Source organism: Cottoperca gobio, chromosome 24, assembly GCF_900634415.1.
Source record: "Cottoperca gobio chromosome 24, fCotGob3.1, whole genome shotgun sequence".
Classification (NCBI taxonomy): domain Eukaryota; kingdom Metazoa; phylum Chordata; class Actinopteri; order Perciformes; family Bovichtidae; genus Cottoperca; species Cottoperca gobio.
In genome coordinates, this window is record NC_041378.1 from 6,307,373 (window position 1) to 6,325,540 (window position 18,168).

General features: G+C 40.2%; 1 protein-coding gene across 10 annotated transcripts; it reads right to left on the minus strand.

Annotated features, from left to right (window-relative positions):
- Positions 1-1,484: 1,484 nt before the first annotated feature.
- Positions 1,485-18,132, minus strand: pum2 (pumilio RNA-binding family member 2). Of its 10 annotated transcripts, none has more exons than XM_029425400.1 (23): positions 17,590-18,131; positions 15,734-16,100; positions 13,793-13,861; positions 13,152-13,257; positions 12,786-12,973; positions 12,515-12,681; positions 11,898-12,189; positions 11,728-11,821; positions 11,455-11,562; positions 11,173-11,318; positions 10,172-10,292; positions 9,822-9,962; positions 9,371-9,679; positions 9,041-9,268; positions 8,506-8,797; positions 8,228-8,357; positions 7,976-8,104; positions 7,705-7,842; positions 6,831-6,956; positions 6,487-6,558; positions 5,459-5,580; positions 4,684-4,876; positions 1,485-3,982 (listed from the first exon to the last, which is right to left on the minus strand). In XM_029425400.1, exons 2-23 carry the CDS (start codon positions 16,085-16,087, stop codon positions 3,851-3,853), a joined length of 3,657 nt encoding a protein of 1,218 aa, XP_029281260.1. In that variant the 5' UTR covers positions 16,088-16,100; positions 17,590-18,131; the 3' UTR covers positions 1,485-3,850. The 10 variants fall into 10 exon arrangements, with proteins under 10 accessions (XP_029281260.1, XP_029281257.1, XP_029281258.1 ...); XM_029425397.1 differs by having other exon boundaries at positions 7,970-8,104; XM_029425398.1 differs by having other exon boundaries at positions 7,970-8,104; positions 8,506-8,773; positions 9,017-9,268.
- Between the last annotated feature and the right edge of the window lie 36 nt (positions 18,133-18,168).

Sequence of the window (18,168 nt, forward strand, 5' to 3'; positions counted from 1 at the left end):
GCCAGGTTCACCTCATTTTTCTCACAAAATGCCTGTAGGCTACTATAAAGATATTGTGTACCAATAAACACCTGTAAAATAGATTATTTTTCTGCCCTATTAATATAAATAATTCATGATCAAAGCCACAAGAGGTGTACAATTCACAAAATGGGAAGTGTGATGTCCTCTGCTAAAACATACTTGGACTTGATTATTAATATATTCCGGTTTACAATAGTTTGTCTGAAATTGAGTTTAAAGGACGGAAAGTAATCTCTGTGACACCAAAGCTCCTCGTGAGTGTTAAAAAGCCATTCTTTAATTAATGTAAAATCAACATGAATAAGAAAATGAGCATGTACAAATTCGACTTTTGTAAATTAAATATTGGCCACTGTAAATTAAAATTAGCAAACAATAAGATAGTAAACAACACAAACACACCTTCGTACAGTAATATAACCAGAGTAACTTCAGGAAGTGAGAAAGGTGCGGATAAGATTGACGTAACGTCTACCAGTTAAACATGTGTCTACAAGACTGAACATGACTTACCGACATATAGATAGGATGTATTAATCCCAAAGCGAAAAACCAAGAAGCTGTCAAAGAAATCCTCATGTTTGAGTTGAGTTGGCGTTCAGTTTATTTTGTCCTCTTCCTCCTCACATGTCCTCCTCGAGACTTTACCTGGCAGCCCAAAACCCCGCCCACTAATAAAACTGTGACGGTAGATGTTTACAAAGGGCACCTGGGGAAAACAAAACAATATTTAAACCACTTAACATTTACAGAAGGCCTATATCACCAGTGGTGGAAACACAAACTACTCAGATGTACAGAAAAAAAAAAGCTAGATGAAGTCAAATGTCTGAATTCCAATATTCAGGACAAAAGTAAATATATTTGTTATACAAAATGGCTTCTTTCCAGAGTGTTATATTGAATTATTATTGTGTTAGCAGTATTCTAACGCTGTAACAGGTCAAGGTACAGATAAATAATGTAAAATCCTGGGGAAAGTGTCGTATATAACAATGAATTATATTTTTAAGATGGTTTGGGTTTAGTGCACTAATAGTTTTACAACACATTTGGATGCAGCTGTATTTCTACTACAATCAATTGTAACCCCTTGACTACACACATCTCAATTTAATTAATGTGAATTCCAGAACAAATTGATTGAAATGTAGTGGTTCAAAAGGTATAAGGTTGCATAAAATGCCTAATAAATAAATAAGTGAAGTTATGTTATAAGTAAGTCAAAAGTTAGTACAATATTTGTGAAAGCCGTTTTCTCGATATAGAAAATGAAATCTGTTTAGTGAAAGTGATGTGCAACTATTAAGGGGACTAACCCTTTACACAAGTTCAAAGATGTAGTGACCCTTTCCTCATCTTGGATGATTATTATTATTATCTCATGCTTCTGAAAAAATTAAATAAGCTAAAAACAGCTTCAAAAACAGGAAACATGAGAAGAACCACAACAATTCTGGTCAAATGTTAGAAGAACAGTTTAATCATTACATAGTCACAATTCTGCTTCCAAAAATGAGTTTGTTTTCTTCATCTAACATCTGGAAATGTACATAAGGCCACCTGAAAATGTACATGACTTTGACAGTGTGACAAAACTCATATGTTCATATTTATATAATTGACAATATTTTACATTGCTTTTGCTTACAAGGTAGAAGCTGTTCCAAAATACAGCACTCTTCTGTACAAAAATAATTCTTGTCATATCCTGTGAAGTTTCCATGGTAGCAGAGAGGACTAAATGCAGCCTCAGTTTTAGTACAGAGTGTTTTTTTTCTTCTTTTTAAACTGTCTCACTTTAGAAAGACTAACAGTGGATGTTACAGCTCCAGTACAAATAGAGGCTGGCCTTTCCCATAACAGATTAAAAACAAAAACCATGCCAGATTTTGAAGCCATAAAGTTTTTTTTTCCTTTAAAATAACACTTGATCAAATAAAACTGTATACATTATATTCAAGGGGAAAGGAGTGATGAATATACACACACATCAAAATGCACATTTTTGCCTTTTTCTCCCCAAAAAAGTGTAAAAGACATCCCATTTACAGCATAAACGTTTACAAATGTACAACTGTACAGACGAAATAAAAGCATCACTACAAATTTAGAGCAAGGCCTGTCAAACACCACGACTAGACATTTTTCTCAATTAACTAATAATCTTACACTTATTAACTGCACATATACTACATGTATTCTACAATTATTCATTTGAAGCAAAGAAGCCATCACTACGAGCATTACAGGTAAGTTGTATAGCTTTTGATGGCCCCACCTGCCTCCACCAATGCACTTGCATACCCAACCAAATGAAAAAAAAGAAGTTTTAAAAATCAAAAACAGAACCATTAAAAAAAAAAGGTTCTTTCGGCATCCCTTTCTTCAACCCCTCTCACTACTTCTAGTTCATTTCACCTCAGATGTACAAAGCTGCGATAAGCTCCACTTCACAACATTTTTTTTTGTACTACTCCGACTTTCAGGCGGTGGGGGTCCCATCATCGCTGCAAGCCCCCTACTCAAAAGCAACAATTTACTCATACATAAAGATGCTATACATCACTAAACTACTTCTACGCAAGAGATGATTATTCAGTACATAAAGATACCGTTTCTAGGGCAGTGTTCATCTCAAAGTACAAGACAGATAAGATGTTACACAAAACATGATAAAGAAAAAAATCATTCCAAGGATTAAAACCTGTCACAGCATGCCAACACGTACCCCACTCCCACCCCACTATCCCCACAAAAAGCCCCCCACTACGGTCATTTCATGTTAAGATTATACCAGGTTACACGCTCGCTGTACAACTAATCCTCATGCTCTGCTTCTATAAGTTAAATGGTAGCTTTTTATTTTGCATAAACCCCGAGTGATCACCTGGATGAGGCTCAGTGGATGCAGCAGCTCAGGTTGGTCAGTCTAATATTTAGTACCGAAACTGTTCAGATAATTACATCAGGCAGACTACAAGCCGCTGGGGTAAACACACGCCTCCCCCATTAGCCTGGAAAAGGGAGGCAAGAATAAGCCACCACTGGAAAACACTGCCCTACACTAAAGCACCAATCCCCAAAGCCAAGCTCGTGAACCGGCCTTGAAGACTTCTGGGTGACTGTGGCACAGGACACATAGTATTCACCTGTGGACGGAGGGTTTATATCCATCCATACTATGGGGTGCTATTTGAAAACAAATCCATCAGCTGCTTTGGCATGGGAAAACACTTTTACTGTGCATGGGATAATATACAAATATAATATTCAATTGCCTAGAATTCATTAGAACAGCTGACATAATAAGTCTGGTTACAAAAACAAGTAGAATTGTTTTTTAGTTGTTTTTTTTAAAAGGATCACTCAGTTTAGCCTTATAAAATCACTTGCTGGTGTTAATTGTAGGAATTGGAAATTTCAGCAAATGTGTATAAGTTTTTTTTTCTACAGAGAATTTACAAGGTAAAAAACTAAATGTACAAGATAATATGAAAACCAGTCAAATACATCAATTACATCATTAACAATGGGTTTGTGCTTTACCCAGGAAAGAAAAATCGGCCTGCTGACTGTGTCCCCTGGGGGCCACGGTGTGGGCCGGCACCAGGGGTGGCAGAGTGGCAGGGGTCAGTTGTCACAGCGTTCTTAGGTGAAGTTGACTTGTCTGTTTTCTTTTCTTTTTTGGTAATTCCCCCAAAAAATGGGATAACAGAGGGTGTCAAAGGCTAACCCCTATGGCTAAGGAGCATCTCTCACAGATCAGGGGGGTTTGGGGCTCGAACTCCTCTATATCTTCAGGGGGCCCAGGGCGTCGACGTGACTACATGAGGCCGTTCGTGGGGCCACCGATGGGACCCAGTTCAGATCCGCTCTTCATGTAGTATTTTTCCAGCTTGGCCAGAATGTGCTTCCCGTAGGTGTACTTACGTAAGGTGGCAATGTGAGGCCGGATCTGAGAAGGGAGACAGCAAAAAAAAAAAGTCAGCCGATTCAAAGCAGAGCTGAAATGATTAGTCAATTAATAAATTAGTTGATCAAAACTTATTTAAAATTATCCATTCTAAAAAGGAATTTCTAAAAAAGGAAAAATGTCAAAGATTTTCTGGTTGCAGCTTCTAACATGTTAATGCTTTGTGGTAGTACATTAAATATTTTTATGGTTTGGACTATTGGTCAGATAAAACGGGACATCTGAGCTCCAGGCATTTCTCAGATTTCTTACAATCAAGAACATTGGCAGAATAATAAATTCTGAAATTGTTAGTTGACCTAGCTCAAAGTCAATGAGGTTTAATCTTAAAAAAGGTAAATAACTAATGCACATAACAGTATGGATGAAACGCAAAATATAAAATACTTTCCATGTTCTATTCTCAATTTTTGGAGGAAAGGTATAAAAAATAAATATTGTGTCCACAACTGGCTCAGACACTCACAAAGTTAGAGTCCAAGTCATTAATGTTTTCTGATGTTAGAAGTTAAAGATTTTGTTTTTAAAATCACTAGTACACCGTATTGATGGAGAAACAAGTGATTTGCTCAGACTTTTTGCACTTAGTCCAAATAGTAGGAACTCTTACTAGCTGTGCACACTGCATATAGTCCCCACCTTTACACGTCTGCATGATCACACACATTTAGTAGTTTACCAACCTTGTGCATGATGATTTTGCGCTGAGCAGGTTCGGCCATGTCGATCATTCTTTGGACAACATAGTTGGCGTACTGGTCCTTCATCATGGTGTACAGGGCGCTGTGAGGCCCGTCTTTCTGGCAGCACACTTCATCTATCAGCAGAGCTCTCTCTGCACGCGAAGAGTGGATCACACACTTCTCCACAACATTACTGAAGGAAAAAGAGAAAAAAAAAAGCTTCCATTACCACAACTGTGCTGAAGGAGTTACACACACACACACACACACACACACACACACACACACACACACACACACACACACACACACACACACACACACACACACACACACCACCAGCCAGTCATGGTGGATGCTTTTTATTTTATTTTTCCTTGGGTAGGCTGAATCAGTTTATTTGGAGGCCCAATACAAAGTACGGCCTTGCAGACAGTGCTTTGGATCCGCTTTAGCATGACTGTGCTATTCACTGGGTGTACCCCTCAAACTAAACATCCATCAAGCAATGAGATCTATGGTCATTGAATGTTAGCATTTACTGAAGCACTGGTGAACGAATTCTCAGTTTTATATCATGATATTTTAGCATAGCATTCATTTCAAAATACTTAGCTGAAATGGTTGATTGAAAAATATTGGTGAAAAACTATGACTGGTTTATGAAATATTTGAGGCCGGACGGTGAAAAGTTGAATGCTTTGTCACCGTCAGGTAGAGCTCAGTAAAGTCTTCCTCTCAGTCACTAAATAAAAAAAAACCATATACAAATTACCTTGCAAATTTGTGTTGGCTGAGGACCAGAACCTTTCCGCGAACCTCTGCGACGATCTTGCTCTTATCTTCTGGTCTGCCGTGCTCCAAAACATGCTGAATGACGTAGTTACCATACTGATCCTGCAGGGGGCAGTGAAGGTTTGAGCTCAAGGTAAAAAGCCATTTCAATATGGATTAATCAGAAAGGGATTCATGCAACACCCTTTATTGTGATTGATGCTCATGCACTACTTTTCCCCATTGGTCTTAATTAGCGCGAGATAATCATGCATCTCTACAGTGATAGGTAGACGAATGAGTGACACCCCCATTTGTAGCCTTACAAATACCATCAAGTCATCATAAGGTCAGACAAAACAGATGCTGCTGGTTTGGCGTGTTGCTGAACAGGCAACACATCCAACAGCATCGTTGCCCCTTCAGAAATGGTTGATAGACAGTTATGGATGTAATATTAATGTGACCAGATGGAGACAAGAACTCACCTGACCAAGCAACAAATAACACCACTCTGAATTTATCTTGTTAAAGTAATAATTTATTGGGTAGGTAATGTGACCTCCACCTTTAATTTGGTAGTATTTGACTTCAAACCCATTTCCTGTCAATCTGTTTTAACAAGAACCTGCATTAAATTGCTCTGGACTTGACTTCAAGCCAAGTGCTCTAGGTGAAGTGATTTAATCATTACTTTTTAGTAGTCCAAAGAGGCAACAACTCTCTGGAAGTTTCTATCAAACAGTTACAGTGAAATCAAGAAGATGAAAAACAGATTGATCAGGAGATGCTTCAGGCAGAAGAGAGGGATCATCAGACAGCACAGAAGCATGTGCCTTGTGAATCCTCTGTGGCATAAAGCAAGAAAGGGGAAAAAGGCAAGAAAAGGCGGCTCAGTGGGTTAGAAGAAGGCCTGAAGTTGGGAAACTATCTAAAATGTTAAATTAAATTCTTTACACAAGAAAAGATAAAAGGGAAAGAAGAAGGGAGCATAGGGATATCCGCGAGAGGGAGGCAAATTGCTCTGACCTTGAACAGTGCATCGCGGGACACTGTATAATATGTTTTGGGTGTCATCTCCAATGATACGCCTTGATATTTCTAGATGGAATAAGTGAGGGGGCAGGGTGGGTGTTTAAACAATCACATACGTCAGATGTAATGACAGCTAACAGTACAAATACATTTATCTTTACATTTAGCAGACCACAACTACACAGGAACAATGACAAGCTGAAAATATGAAATGCTCAAAACAGGAAGGAGACATGCGAATACACATGACAAGCACACTTCTCAACAAGGATCTGTCACATCTAACAAACAAACATCTGCAATCAATGTGGGCTTAGAAATGAGACAGATGTGCTCACCTGGCCCAGCTGTTCAGAGTGCTGATGCAGCTCTTCCAGGATGGGCAGAGTCTGCTCCTGGGTGCAGTGCTCCAAAATCCTTTGGATAACTCTGCAGCCATAAGGGTGTGTGGAGAGCACAAACACCTGAGAAAAGAAGACAAAATAAGAGCTGATCAGTATACAGGCAAATTCACAAAAATGAAACTACGGTATAAAAGCTGCACTAAACGGGATTTAAGGTTACAGCCGACACCTTATCCAATATTCAACGATTATTGCAGTTTATATAGAAATGAAAGAAGAATGACATTAGTGAAATTCATCTTTAACTTTGCTTTTTGGCAAATTAATTGAACTCAAAATATGAGTGTAGAGAGTTGGAGAAAAGAAACATTTAAGGATTATTTACACGAATCGTATACCTTTACTTTACTCATTATAAATATAGTCAATTCTGGGATACCGCTAAAAAAGGTATTGCCTTATTAGTCAGATGTTTTACTAAGGCCGATTCTTTTATCTATTGAGCTATGGAATCATTTTCTAATTAAAAATGACAACTCTTCATACAAACAACGATTGTAAATTCGCCAGACAATTTTTAAAACAAATTTGACCAGTTTAATGTTCATGTTATGGATGCATAATGGGAATGTTTCTCATGCCCCAGTCTCTAGGCTCTCTCTGTAGTAGCATGTTTGAAGCGTTTGTTTCTTCTTTATATTACTTTCTTGCATAAAACAATGCTATTGATTAAAGCAAATATTAGACATTTGGATTTATGCAAAGCCTTTTCAATTTTTTTTACATTTCCATGTCCACCAATGCAAAATGTGGATTATAAAAAAAGGGGAACAACTGGCAGCTGAGCCACTGCTTGAGATAAACCCACCTGTCCTTGGAAGGCATCAATTATGAACTGTAGGGCCTGAGGCTGGACGCACTCGATACACTTCTGCACCACATGGTTGCCATTCTGGTCCTTGACACACTTCAACACGTGGCCATCCAGCTCGCGGACAATATCGCTCTGAAGTGAAGAAATTAGGCAACAGGGGCATAATTATAACAGATGTCACTGTGTTGACGTACGTTGATTAAAAGAAAACGAGACGGTTATCAAAAACGTTGTTAAAAATAAGTATAATCTCACTTACAATTACCTGCTGGTCTGAGGAAATGGACTCCAGGGCTTTCTGAATGACCCTGCAACCGTACATCTGCAAAGCCAGGGGAAGGACGTGTCCACGGATACGTGTTGCCAAAGCCAGCTTCTGGTCTGCACTTCCAAACTGCACCACACAAAACACAAACTCGATTGCATACATGCTACAGAAAGCTCTGTAGTCTCTGTTCTAGTTAACGTGTGTAGTTACTAAAATGACACCAAGATCAACTTTAAAAACTATCCCAACCTCAAAGAACTTCTGGATGACATAGTTCCCAAATACATCAGTCATCAGTTGGTATGCTGCTTGCAGAATCTCTCCAAACACCATCTGCCTCTCTGCTGGAGTGGCCCTCTCTAGTTTCTGCTGGATGAATCTGGACAGATAAGATTGGGAAAAAAATAGTAGAGACAAAAAGACATTTATCAGATTTTGGTACACCAACACAATACACTCCACAGGGTTGAGAATTAAAATGCCAGAATGAAGCAGCATTTTTAAGCCAGAAAGCGTATTTTAGGCACCTGGATCCATGCTGGTCTTGAGAGAACTCCACCATGTGTCCCGGCAGATCACGGAGTTGAAGGTTTGGGAAGCGATTGTTCCTGAAGTCTTCCAGTAGGCGGCTGCGTCCGGACGGCATGACATCAGAGCGACTGTAGCGGGGCCGAGACGGCGGGAAAAGCTGGCTGCTGGAATTGAAGAGACTGGACGTCCCTCCGGCACTCCGGTACTTGGCCTCAGCTCCAGGCGCTGCAGAAATGTAACGGCCGCTGCCATTCGTCAGGCCACCTAGGATTACAGAATGACCGGATACTGTTGTAGTGATGCCGGCAGTGGGCCATGATTGTTATGCATGTTATAAACAGTATATTCATAGGACGCAAGACACATTTCTAAAAATAATATTCAGATAAAAGTAAAATATAAAACAAATTTTTTGTTTGACTGTAAAGTGACACTGATGAGGTTTATACATATACAAATAAACAACACTACTGGGTGTATAAAAAACTGTCAAAGTAAATCACTCACTATTCCCATGAATATAAGGCGTACCTAGGTGAAGGCTGGAAGAGGATCCATGAGAGGAGGGCAGAGAGGGTGGGGGAGTGAGGGGAGAGTGACCTGGTGTGAGGCCAATGGGGCTTGGTGAAGAGGAGTAACCCAGGCTGTTGTAAAAGGGCTGGCCAATGGGAGTTAAACTGCTGCCGCCGCGTTTGTATAGGTCAGAACTTGCCAGCAGGGAGTCTCTGCGAGATACACTGCTACTGCCAGAGCTGGATACTGCAAGAAAAAAAACATTTATATGTAAAAACAGTGAGAGAAAAACAGTCTTACAAGTAAGGTTTTGTCAACCCTCATGTAGCTTGTGGCCAAGTCACTGACCAGAAGAGCCAAAGCCTCCAAGAGCAGAGCCCAGGCCAACGCCAAGGGAGCCGCCGGTGCTGCTGAAGCCCAGGGAGGAGCTTTGTGGTGGCGGCGCAGCAGAGGTGTGTGAGAAAAGGGAGCTGCTCTGAGAAGTGTTAGGGACTGATCCAGAGCCATAGAATGAGCTGGAGGGCAGGCCGCCGCTGGGTGGGGGAGCCTGCTGCTGCTGCTGCTGCTGCTGCTGGGGTTGAGGCATTGAGCGGTACAGCCCATTGCCTGGAGGACCAGACATGTTGTTACCAGAGCCAGATGCTGATACCGCAGCTGCTGGTGGAGGGAGAGAGGAGAAGTGTGAGGGGTAAAAGGAGAGCTGAGGTCAGAATGACCCCGAATGGTACTAATTTAGTAAGAACATGGAGGAGTGGATTGACATATTGAAAATTATAATGACAGGAGGACTAGTACTCACCAGCTTGTGCTGCTGCAGGGTTGATGAGGAGAGGAGTCTGGACTAGACGTACTGGCCCACCTAGACCAGCTCGGGCACCAGGACCCATTACAAGGGCCCCATTCTGGTCATAATAGGCTGCAGGGGCCAACACCTGATAACCTAAGATGATGAACATAAAAAAAGCAGTCAGCAATTATAGATTACTACATAAACAATTTTAAAAAGTCACTAAATAAAGCTTCCTGTTAAAGCAGTTCTTAGAGTTAATCAATGACTAAAAACTATGTATGCATGTATAAATAAATCATTTAAGCAGCGAAGATAAATGTGTTTGGCTACATGGTAGTTGTATGAAGTAGTGTACCAACCAGACATTCCTGCGTACGCCAATGCAGGGTTTGCAGCAGCTGCTGCAGCTAGAGATTCCTGCTGACTCTGTTGGTTTTGCCCAGGTGTAAGAGGTCGCTGGTTGTTTCCTGCACGCATCACCTGAAAGAAGACGGTAAGGATACTGTCACACCCACAGGCTGCCAAGAACTGTACTGACAGCTTTCAAATAGGTTCTGATTTTAAAGAGCCTGAACACTTAAACAGTTAAAGTTCAGCTAATTTGCTGCTAATTGGTTTGATACGATTTCATTGACAGTTGCCTAGCAACACAAAAACAAGCAACTCCAAAACTGTCATCGCATTAATGCAAATGTTGCTCAATTCTGTTTGTGACATCGCCTTGTTCAAACTGAGCCCCACCCACTTAAACACCAGGACAAGAAGACAAAATTCACCATTTGAAGAAGAAAATATAATTAAGTTGTGTTTATGTGGGACCTAATTGTTTAGAGCAAAAGGCTGAATGGAGATTGAATGGAGAGTTTAACAAAATCAGCGAGTGACAGCCAGACAAAATATATAAACCAGAGGGGTGTTCCATAAGACAAGTTTACCAGTTAACCCACATAGTTAAGTAAAATAAGAATTATTTCAGATAATGTTACTTCTTAAAAGCAGGTTTAAATATGTCTGACTTAAGTTACCATTTAAACTTGTCCCTCCTGACAAGCCTGGTCCTGGTCCAGTTAAACTTTACATCAGGTTTGAACAGTGATACAATCACTCTGATGGACTTTAACTGTGTTTTTTCCATTGTTCATCTTTACTGTTTCACTGTGAATATTGTGTTGAAATGTGATGGCAAAGTCATGACATAAACCACACTTGCATGGGTCGGCGCACATTGGCTTTGAGTTGTTTAGAAAATAGTTTACTCCTAGTATAAGTTGTCACTCAAACAAGGTTTTTCACAATGAGTCCTGCTTATGGAGCCATCTTGACAAACCACTCCTCAGATCAAAAGCAAAGCACTTCTTACCTGTTGTTGGCCTGGCCCTGGTCCCTGATTGGATGCTTGCTGGTTAGCTGAGTGATTGGCATTTGATGCAGCCTGTTGCTGGAAAAGGTTGGCCGGGTACACGCCCCAGGGCATACCATAGTACTGTGGTGGAACCACTGTGGGGCCTGAAGAAAACAAATTTAATTGTACATAAAATACAAATGTATCTGATCTTGGCACAACAGCATTGTGCATCAAAATATATCTAAATGAAAGCTTTAACTGACAAGACAAAAGAATGAAAATTTGCTGTATGATCACCTGCAAGCGAGGCTGCTGCTGCCAGCCCGGCGGCAGTGTAGGGATCGGTTCCAGGGGGGCCAGCATTAATGATGTAAGGGTTTGGCACAAACGCAGGAGCAAGGCCAGCTGGGTAATATGAGGAACAGTAATGTTATTCATATTTCCACATCAAATCTCATTGAAATGGCTATCTATGATCTATTTTTACAGTTGCAGAGATAACAAAGTAGTTGAACTATATTACATGGCACACTGTACTACACAATGAGTAAGACAAACAGCCCTACTTACCGAGATGCTGCTGCTGGGCTGCAGCCAGGGCATATTGTTGTTGCTGAGCTGCAGTGAGCTGTTGGACTGTCAGGGTATTAGATCTCTGGAACAACTGGAACAAAAAGGATCACCAATATACTAAGCAAACTTGGTTACATATTTTGAAAGATGTGTTGTTTTTAACAAACCTGCTGCTGTGAGCTGTAGTCAAACAATCCTACTGGAGTCCCTGAGGAGTCCACCTGAATCTGGTTCCCAGCATAGTCAAACTGGAGGGACTCCACACCGGCTTGCTGCTCCATACCTCCCATGTTCTGAGCTTCCTGGTTCTGGAAGTCCTCAGGTCCCTTGTTCTGGATGGGGTTGTGTTGTTGGAGGATATGTGGGTGGTGCTGTCCCATCATCTCCAAACCTGTCTGACTGGGACCCATTCTCTCCACAGCCTCAGTGGGGGAAGCTTGGCGACTTCCAGGGGTTGGACTAGGAAAGTAAAGAATCACAAATTCCATATTAGTACGAAACTTGGACTCAGACAGGAAGCCCTAGCATCGTTAATGAGACCCATTAGCCTTTACCGTTATATTCACTCGCTCATTTGAATATGTTTAGGCTTTATTGAATGCTCAAATTTGCCAAAAACATTAGAAGATCCTCAATACCCACTGTTAAAAAAGCTTCTGGTATTCGGAAATGGGAGGATTATCTAAACCAAGGGCTGGTAAACTAAGTTCCAGCTCGGTCTCATTTTAAAGCATCAAACAATGGGTGGCCATTTACCTTATGTTACTGTAAAATGGAAACATACTTGAAATCTTTGCAGTCTATGCCGTTTAGTAGACCTCTTCCGTTGGCTTTAGCAGGATCATTCTCATCTCCCACCTTCTTCTCTGGGCTCTTGTCCTCTTCAAAGGGGGACACTTTCTCTTGGACATCAATCTTTTCTCTCCCATCTTGGTCAACATCTGCTCCACCCTGTATTCATAAAAAATAAAAAAAGATTAGATAAGACTTTGTGCCAACCTTGAGAATAAGTTTTTAATGAGCATGTCTCCTTTTGAGATGAAGGATCAACTTACATAGCCACCGTTCCTGTAGCGACCATCCATCTTGTCACCAGGAGAAGAGCTCAGGACGTACTCCACCATGCTCACCCCCAAGCCTCCACCTTCTGAGCGAGGTGAAAGCACAGAATTGGCATCACCATTCCCGTGGAAACTCTGGCCAGGTCGCCGCTGCACCATGATTGGCTGCGACACTGAATGATCTGAATGAAAAGCCGTGATCAAATACCGAAATAGTTGTGTACACAAACGATAGCCGGGTAAACACCCAGTCAGATGAATGAAACACTGAACATCATAGTCAACGGATGAGGCATGGTACAATTACCAATTATGTAGTTTAATGCAAATACAATTCACAAAGATATAAGAGCCACTCACGAGATGATCCCCATGCATTGTCCCTCCACTCTTCTCCAAGAAGCATCCCTTTCCTTCCATCCTTGGCCATCTCATCCGAATCCCAAAGCTTTTTTGCTGGCAGAAGCTAAAAATAAAATTGTACACATTTTCTAAATATCTGTAAGCGGTCCAAGTGTATAAATATGGCAACAACAGCGTATTTAAAATCTGATTTTTAATAGTTAGGTTACAATTTCGAAATATCAGCCTTTACTGTAGTCTTGGTCAGTTAAACATTTTCTCACTTAGTCAATCAAAAATCTTTTTTTGAATATGAACACTTATCCCTGTAGACATGGGGGCTGTAGAGATTGTAGTTTGCTCGTTCATGGAGAACACGCCATTAACCTTAATGATTGCAACTACTGCAGTGCAGAGTTATAGAGCATTTTAATAATCAAATATAGTAACTCACCCCTGCACTATAATTAATTTCACCATTGCCAATGTGTATGCTCAGATGCTATATGCATTACTTTTGTTTCAATACTGAACATACAACCCTGTCAAATGACAAACGAGTTGGTTTCCTTCCGTTAGAGCGCGGCTCTATACTTTGATTTATAGCTGTACAGTAAATAGAGAAAAAGAAAGATGTTAGGACTAAAAAAACCTCTTACCTCTCCCATGCCCCTTGACTCCAAAGCTAGAGCTTGGAAGTCATAGTTCATTTCATCCACAGGACGGACCTGAAACAAAGGAAGAAAAACTGGACCGTAAACAGAAGGCATAAAGCACTAAAGTAAGGCCACAAAATCAACATTTAGAAGATATTACAGTCATTCCGCTCACTGCAGAGCAGTACAAACGTTTCTTTTATTGGTTCAATTTTACGATGAAAACATTTTGGTACAAAAGATAGTCTTACACAATATTTCAAGAGGCCCCTCGGCCAAAAAAAGTTTGTTCAATACTAAGAAATTCAACAAGAAGTAGTATCTGAATAATCGACCCAAAGCCACAAAAAACACAACCATTTTGTTGAAAAAAATAAAAGTAAGAAACACGAGGGTCAACATTAGTTTTGCTTTGAAATGTGTAATTCTAATTGTATAGCTAATTAGCCATCTAATCACCAAAGTACAACTCTTTCAAGAAGGATTTACATAAAAAGGATTGAGTCATTGTTCATTTTCCAAACTGAGGCAGATGGTGTTTAAGAACAAATTTGAATGTTAAACGGTTACAAACACATGAAAGATTAGAATCATACCACTGTAATGTTACACTAAAGGACTAAACCAAAAACAGTGGTGCTGCACCCAATTTCTTTTCACTCTGGACCATCCTGATTGTGTGTGCATATGAAAAGTATCGAATACAAAAATTCACTCTGGCATGCCCAGGGGCCTTTTGACATCTCAAATGGAGATCAGTCATAAAACACACAGAAAAAAAGAAAGAAAACCGTAGTAATGCAACATTAACCTGGATAGTATCTGCTGTAAAAAACACAAACTGTTGTTATTGAAAAAGGTGGTAATACCAAAACAGCTTTCTTTTCATCCGGCTTTGAGAACCTCATGCCCAATCCACTGTATGCATAAATGTTGAACAAAGGTTTCATCACACATGCATAAGAAAATGGGGACCCAATATACAAACTGCTGATCATTGCACAGTTTAGGGATTGAGGCAGATTAAGAGGACATGCGTCTCAATAATTTGTAAGTTTTTCACAAATCAAATGAAGATTTGTAAAGAGCACAAAGAGACCAGTCTGGTAGATGCTCGATCCCGATGGACAAACTCCTTCACTGGAAATATATTATTGACTGGATACTGCATCTTATCTATGATACAAGTTGAAATTAATTACTGAATAAAACACCAACTCAGCTGCAGCAAATATCTTACATTTTTTTAGTTTTGTTTTACAATACATCTGGTGAAACCTATTCTATAGATTAATTTAAGACTTTAATTATTTTAGCGGTTAGGAGCAGCAATGTTCGTTCAGCAACAGCCACTTTTTTTGCCTGTAGGTGCAATTTATGTTCAGTTACAGTAGAAAAACCACTGGGCATCAGGGAGACAAAAATATAGCTGCGATAAGGACAATCTATTTTTCACTATTGAGTTTCCTCAATGTAGTTAAATTATTTCTACACATTGTACTCTCATCTTTTATAATAGAGTTAGGGGAGTTAGAATAGTATAGAATAATTTATCATTGTATATGCAGAGATTTTCATTAAAATTATTGTATTGCTGCATCCCACAGCATTAAGCTCTACCAACAAAAGCCATTGACATTTTCATGTGCTCCAACTTCAATAAACAAATGCTTAGAAGAAATAGTTATTGATGAATGGTGGGCACTTAGTGTAAATCATCACAGATTAACTGAACATGCGGAATATGTGACCTAGTGTCCCTGGTGACTAACAGGGTCGCATTGTTTGGGCTACACATTATATTATGCGTCAAAACACAAACTCTGACACAGCAAGATGCTACAGAGCCCACTGAAAAGCTAACCAGTGGCATTAATAATATATTGTTGTCTGTCTATCTAACCTGCACTAAATTAAATATAACAATGACTGAAGACGCTTTACCTGATCAACATGATTGGCATCACCAGTTGGCCAGCGATGCTTGCTGGGTGTGCAACCTCCAAGCTGCTCTCCGGGCTGCCTCTGAAAGAAGTATCCAACTGTGGCATCATCCTGAGATCGTCCACTCAGTGGAGGCTGCGGGGTACCTGGGGTAGGGGGGTTAACAATCCTCTCCATGCCTTGTAAATGTGGGACTCCAGGAGCCTGTCCAGCTACCCCAACTGGGGCTAGGGGCCCTCCAACATGAACTCTGACACCTCCAGTCTCAGGAGCGCCATTTGCATGCAGCATCCCACCTCTTGTCTCCTGCCAGGCCACGTCATTCATACCTAGGATGCTGCATGGAACGCTCATTCCACGGGAAAGCCTATACAAAACAAAATATACAAAAACACAAGCATTAAGTTGACATGAATATGCAGTCTTGTTACATCACCATTTTGTGCTGTTCTGCATTATAGCAAATAATTGACTTCTAGTCTGACACAATTAAGTCAGATATATGGTTTGAATAACTTTTTATATCCGTATAAGTCAATGTAGCACCAATTTTAACGTGACAGTTAGTTAGGTTGTTGTATTCTGGTACGCTTTTGCGTAATGAAAGCTGTAAGTTACAACATGTGGCCTACATCGGCCGATTTGTATGAGAATTTTGAGACAAACCAACTTTTTAAAAATACTTAAGGGAAAGGATGCACCCAAAATAATACTACATTGATACAACTTAATTTTCTTCGCCGGGACATGACTAATTCCCGACTTGCTAGCTTCATGCAATAACTATGCGCTTGACGATTGAAGCGTTAATTATACCCTAAATATCCACATTTAGTTAGATGGCTTGCTCAACAACGAGGCATTAAAGTCAAAGGGCAAGTCTTATTTCGGCGGTTTTCTAATTTACGAATGGGGAAGGCAAGAACAAAACAGGTGAATGACAAGCATGTCGGTGGCTTACAAGAATGCTAGCTAACGGTGTCGTTAGCCTAGTGTTAGCCGGTGGTAAACGCAACGCTGCCGTAAATGTAACGTTATTAATTATTACAAATGTACTCAATGCCATCATACAACCCTGCAGGTAGTATTGTTATTATGAGAGGCGACGCTGGTTTTATTTATTTTTAAGAAGCTACAACGAAACATCCGACATTTACTGGTCGTTGTGGCAATTCGATGCGCAAGCCTTTCAGGAAGCTAACGTAGCTAACATAGCCAGCAAGCCCGCTGCTAACAAGCAAGCTAACCTAGCGGCTTTGACTGCTCATTAACGTACATTATGGTTTTGAATAGTTAATGGATAGCATATTGTATCTGTGTTGCATAGCATTGCTGTTTTGTTAAAGTCCAATTCTTTATCGGCGCAAGTGGATATTGAACATGTTTATTGTTATCAAATGTTACTTCACTAGAGTTAGCATTAGCAACCAGCTAATAAGCTAACGCTAGCTGCAGCGGGCCTACTCTGTTTATTATTGGTTGGCGATGCTAGACAAAGTTAAATTCGTGAATTTACCACGGTTTTACAGTAAGCTAATGGGCTTCCATGTTATATGAAAAACAGGGAATTTTATTGGCTCAAAATACCACATTGGTTGAATGCAAACAAGCCAAATAAACCCAAATGGCTCGTGTAAGAGCTAGCAAACGCTAATTGCAAAGTTGGTGTTGTGTGAGCTAAAACATCAACCAAACACTGAGTGGCTAAACAACATGGCCCCCCTTCAAGTTCCAAACAGAGGGGCCTTAACCGCTAAACAAAAGAGGAAATACTCACACAACGGCAGTCGCGTTTAAATCAGTCGCTTTACATAACTTTTGCTTTCGACGTGAACAAATAAAGAGGAGATACTCACGCGTTGTCGAGTCGAGAGAGGGTCTATGCTTGTTGCACGCCGTCAACCCAATTCTATATTGTTTTGTTTCCTTGGCGAGAGCGGTGATTTAGCAAGGCTTGATAGTCAAAGCTAGGAGTTTGCCTACGCTAGTGCCCCCTCCCTGTAAATAGCGTGAACTACGTAGACATGCGTATAACAATGTCAATGTAAATTTGCTTTCCCAACGTACCTTTTGTACACCATGTGAAGTTGAAATAGATATAAAGGAGTATTTTATGTGCTTAGTAACCTGCCATCCAAGATTTTATAAATTAGCACTTCCACTAAAGCCTCTCATTTTGCTGCTGGATAAATAGTTTAGTTTGAATTAAAGCCTATTGGATACTAGTTAATTTAATTGTATGGACAAAGGTTGACTCCGTAACAAAGTATCAAAGGCTCAAACAATATTCGTATATTTTAATGACGAGCGGCCGATAATAGACGTCGCGTTAGAGGGGAATTACAAAAAAATCCCGTATTATACATCATCATGCAGTTAGATTTGGTTGATTTTGACTGATTCTGGGTCGGGCTGGTCCTCGTGGTCCATGACCC

Excerpts from the sequence above, each read along its gene's own strand:
- pum2 (XM_029425397.1), bottom strand. The coding sequence starts at position 16,087 with ATGAGCGTTCCATGCAGCATCCTAGGTATGAATGACGTGGCCTGGCAG. Across the intron at positions 10,293-11,172 it reads CAGGGCCAGGCCAACAACAG|GTGATGCGTGCAGGAAACAA; the intron begins GTAAGAAGTGCT and ends GTCTTCTTTCAG. Across the intron at positions 6,559-6,830 it reads ACTCTGAACAGCTGGGCCAG|AAATATCAAGGCGTATCATT; the intron begins GTGAGCACATCT and ends TATTCCATCTAG.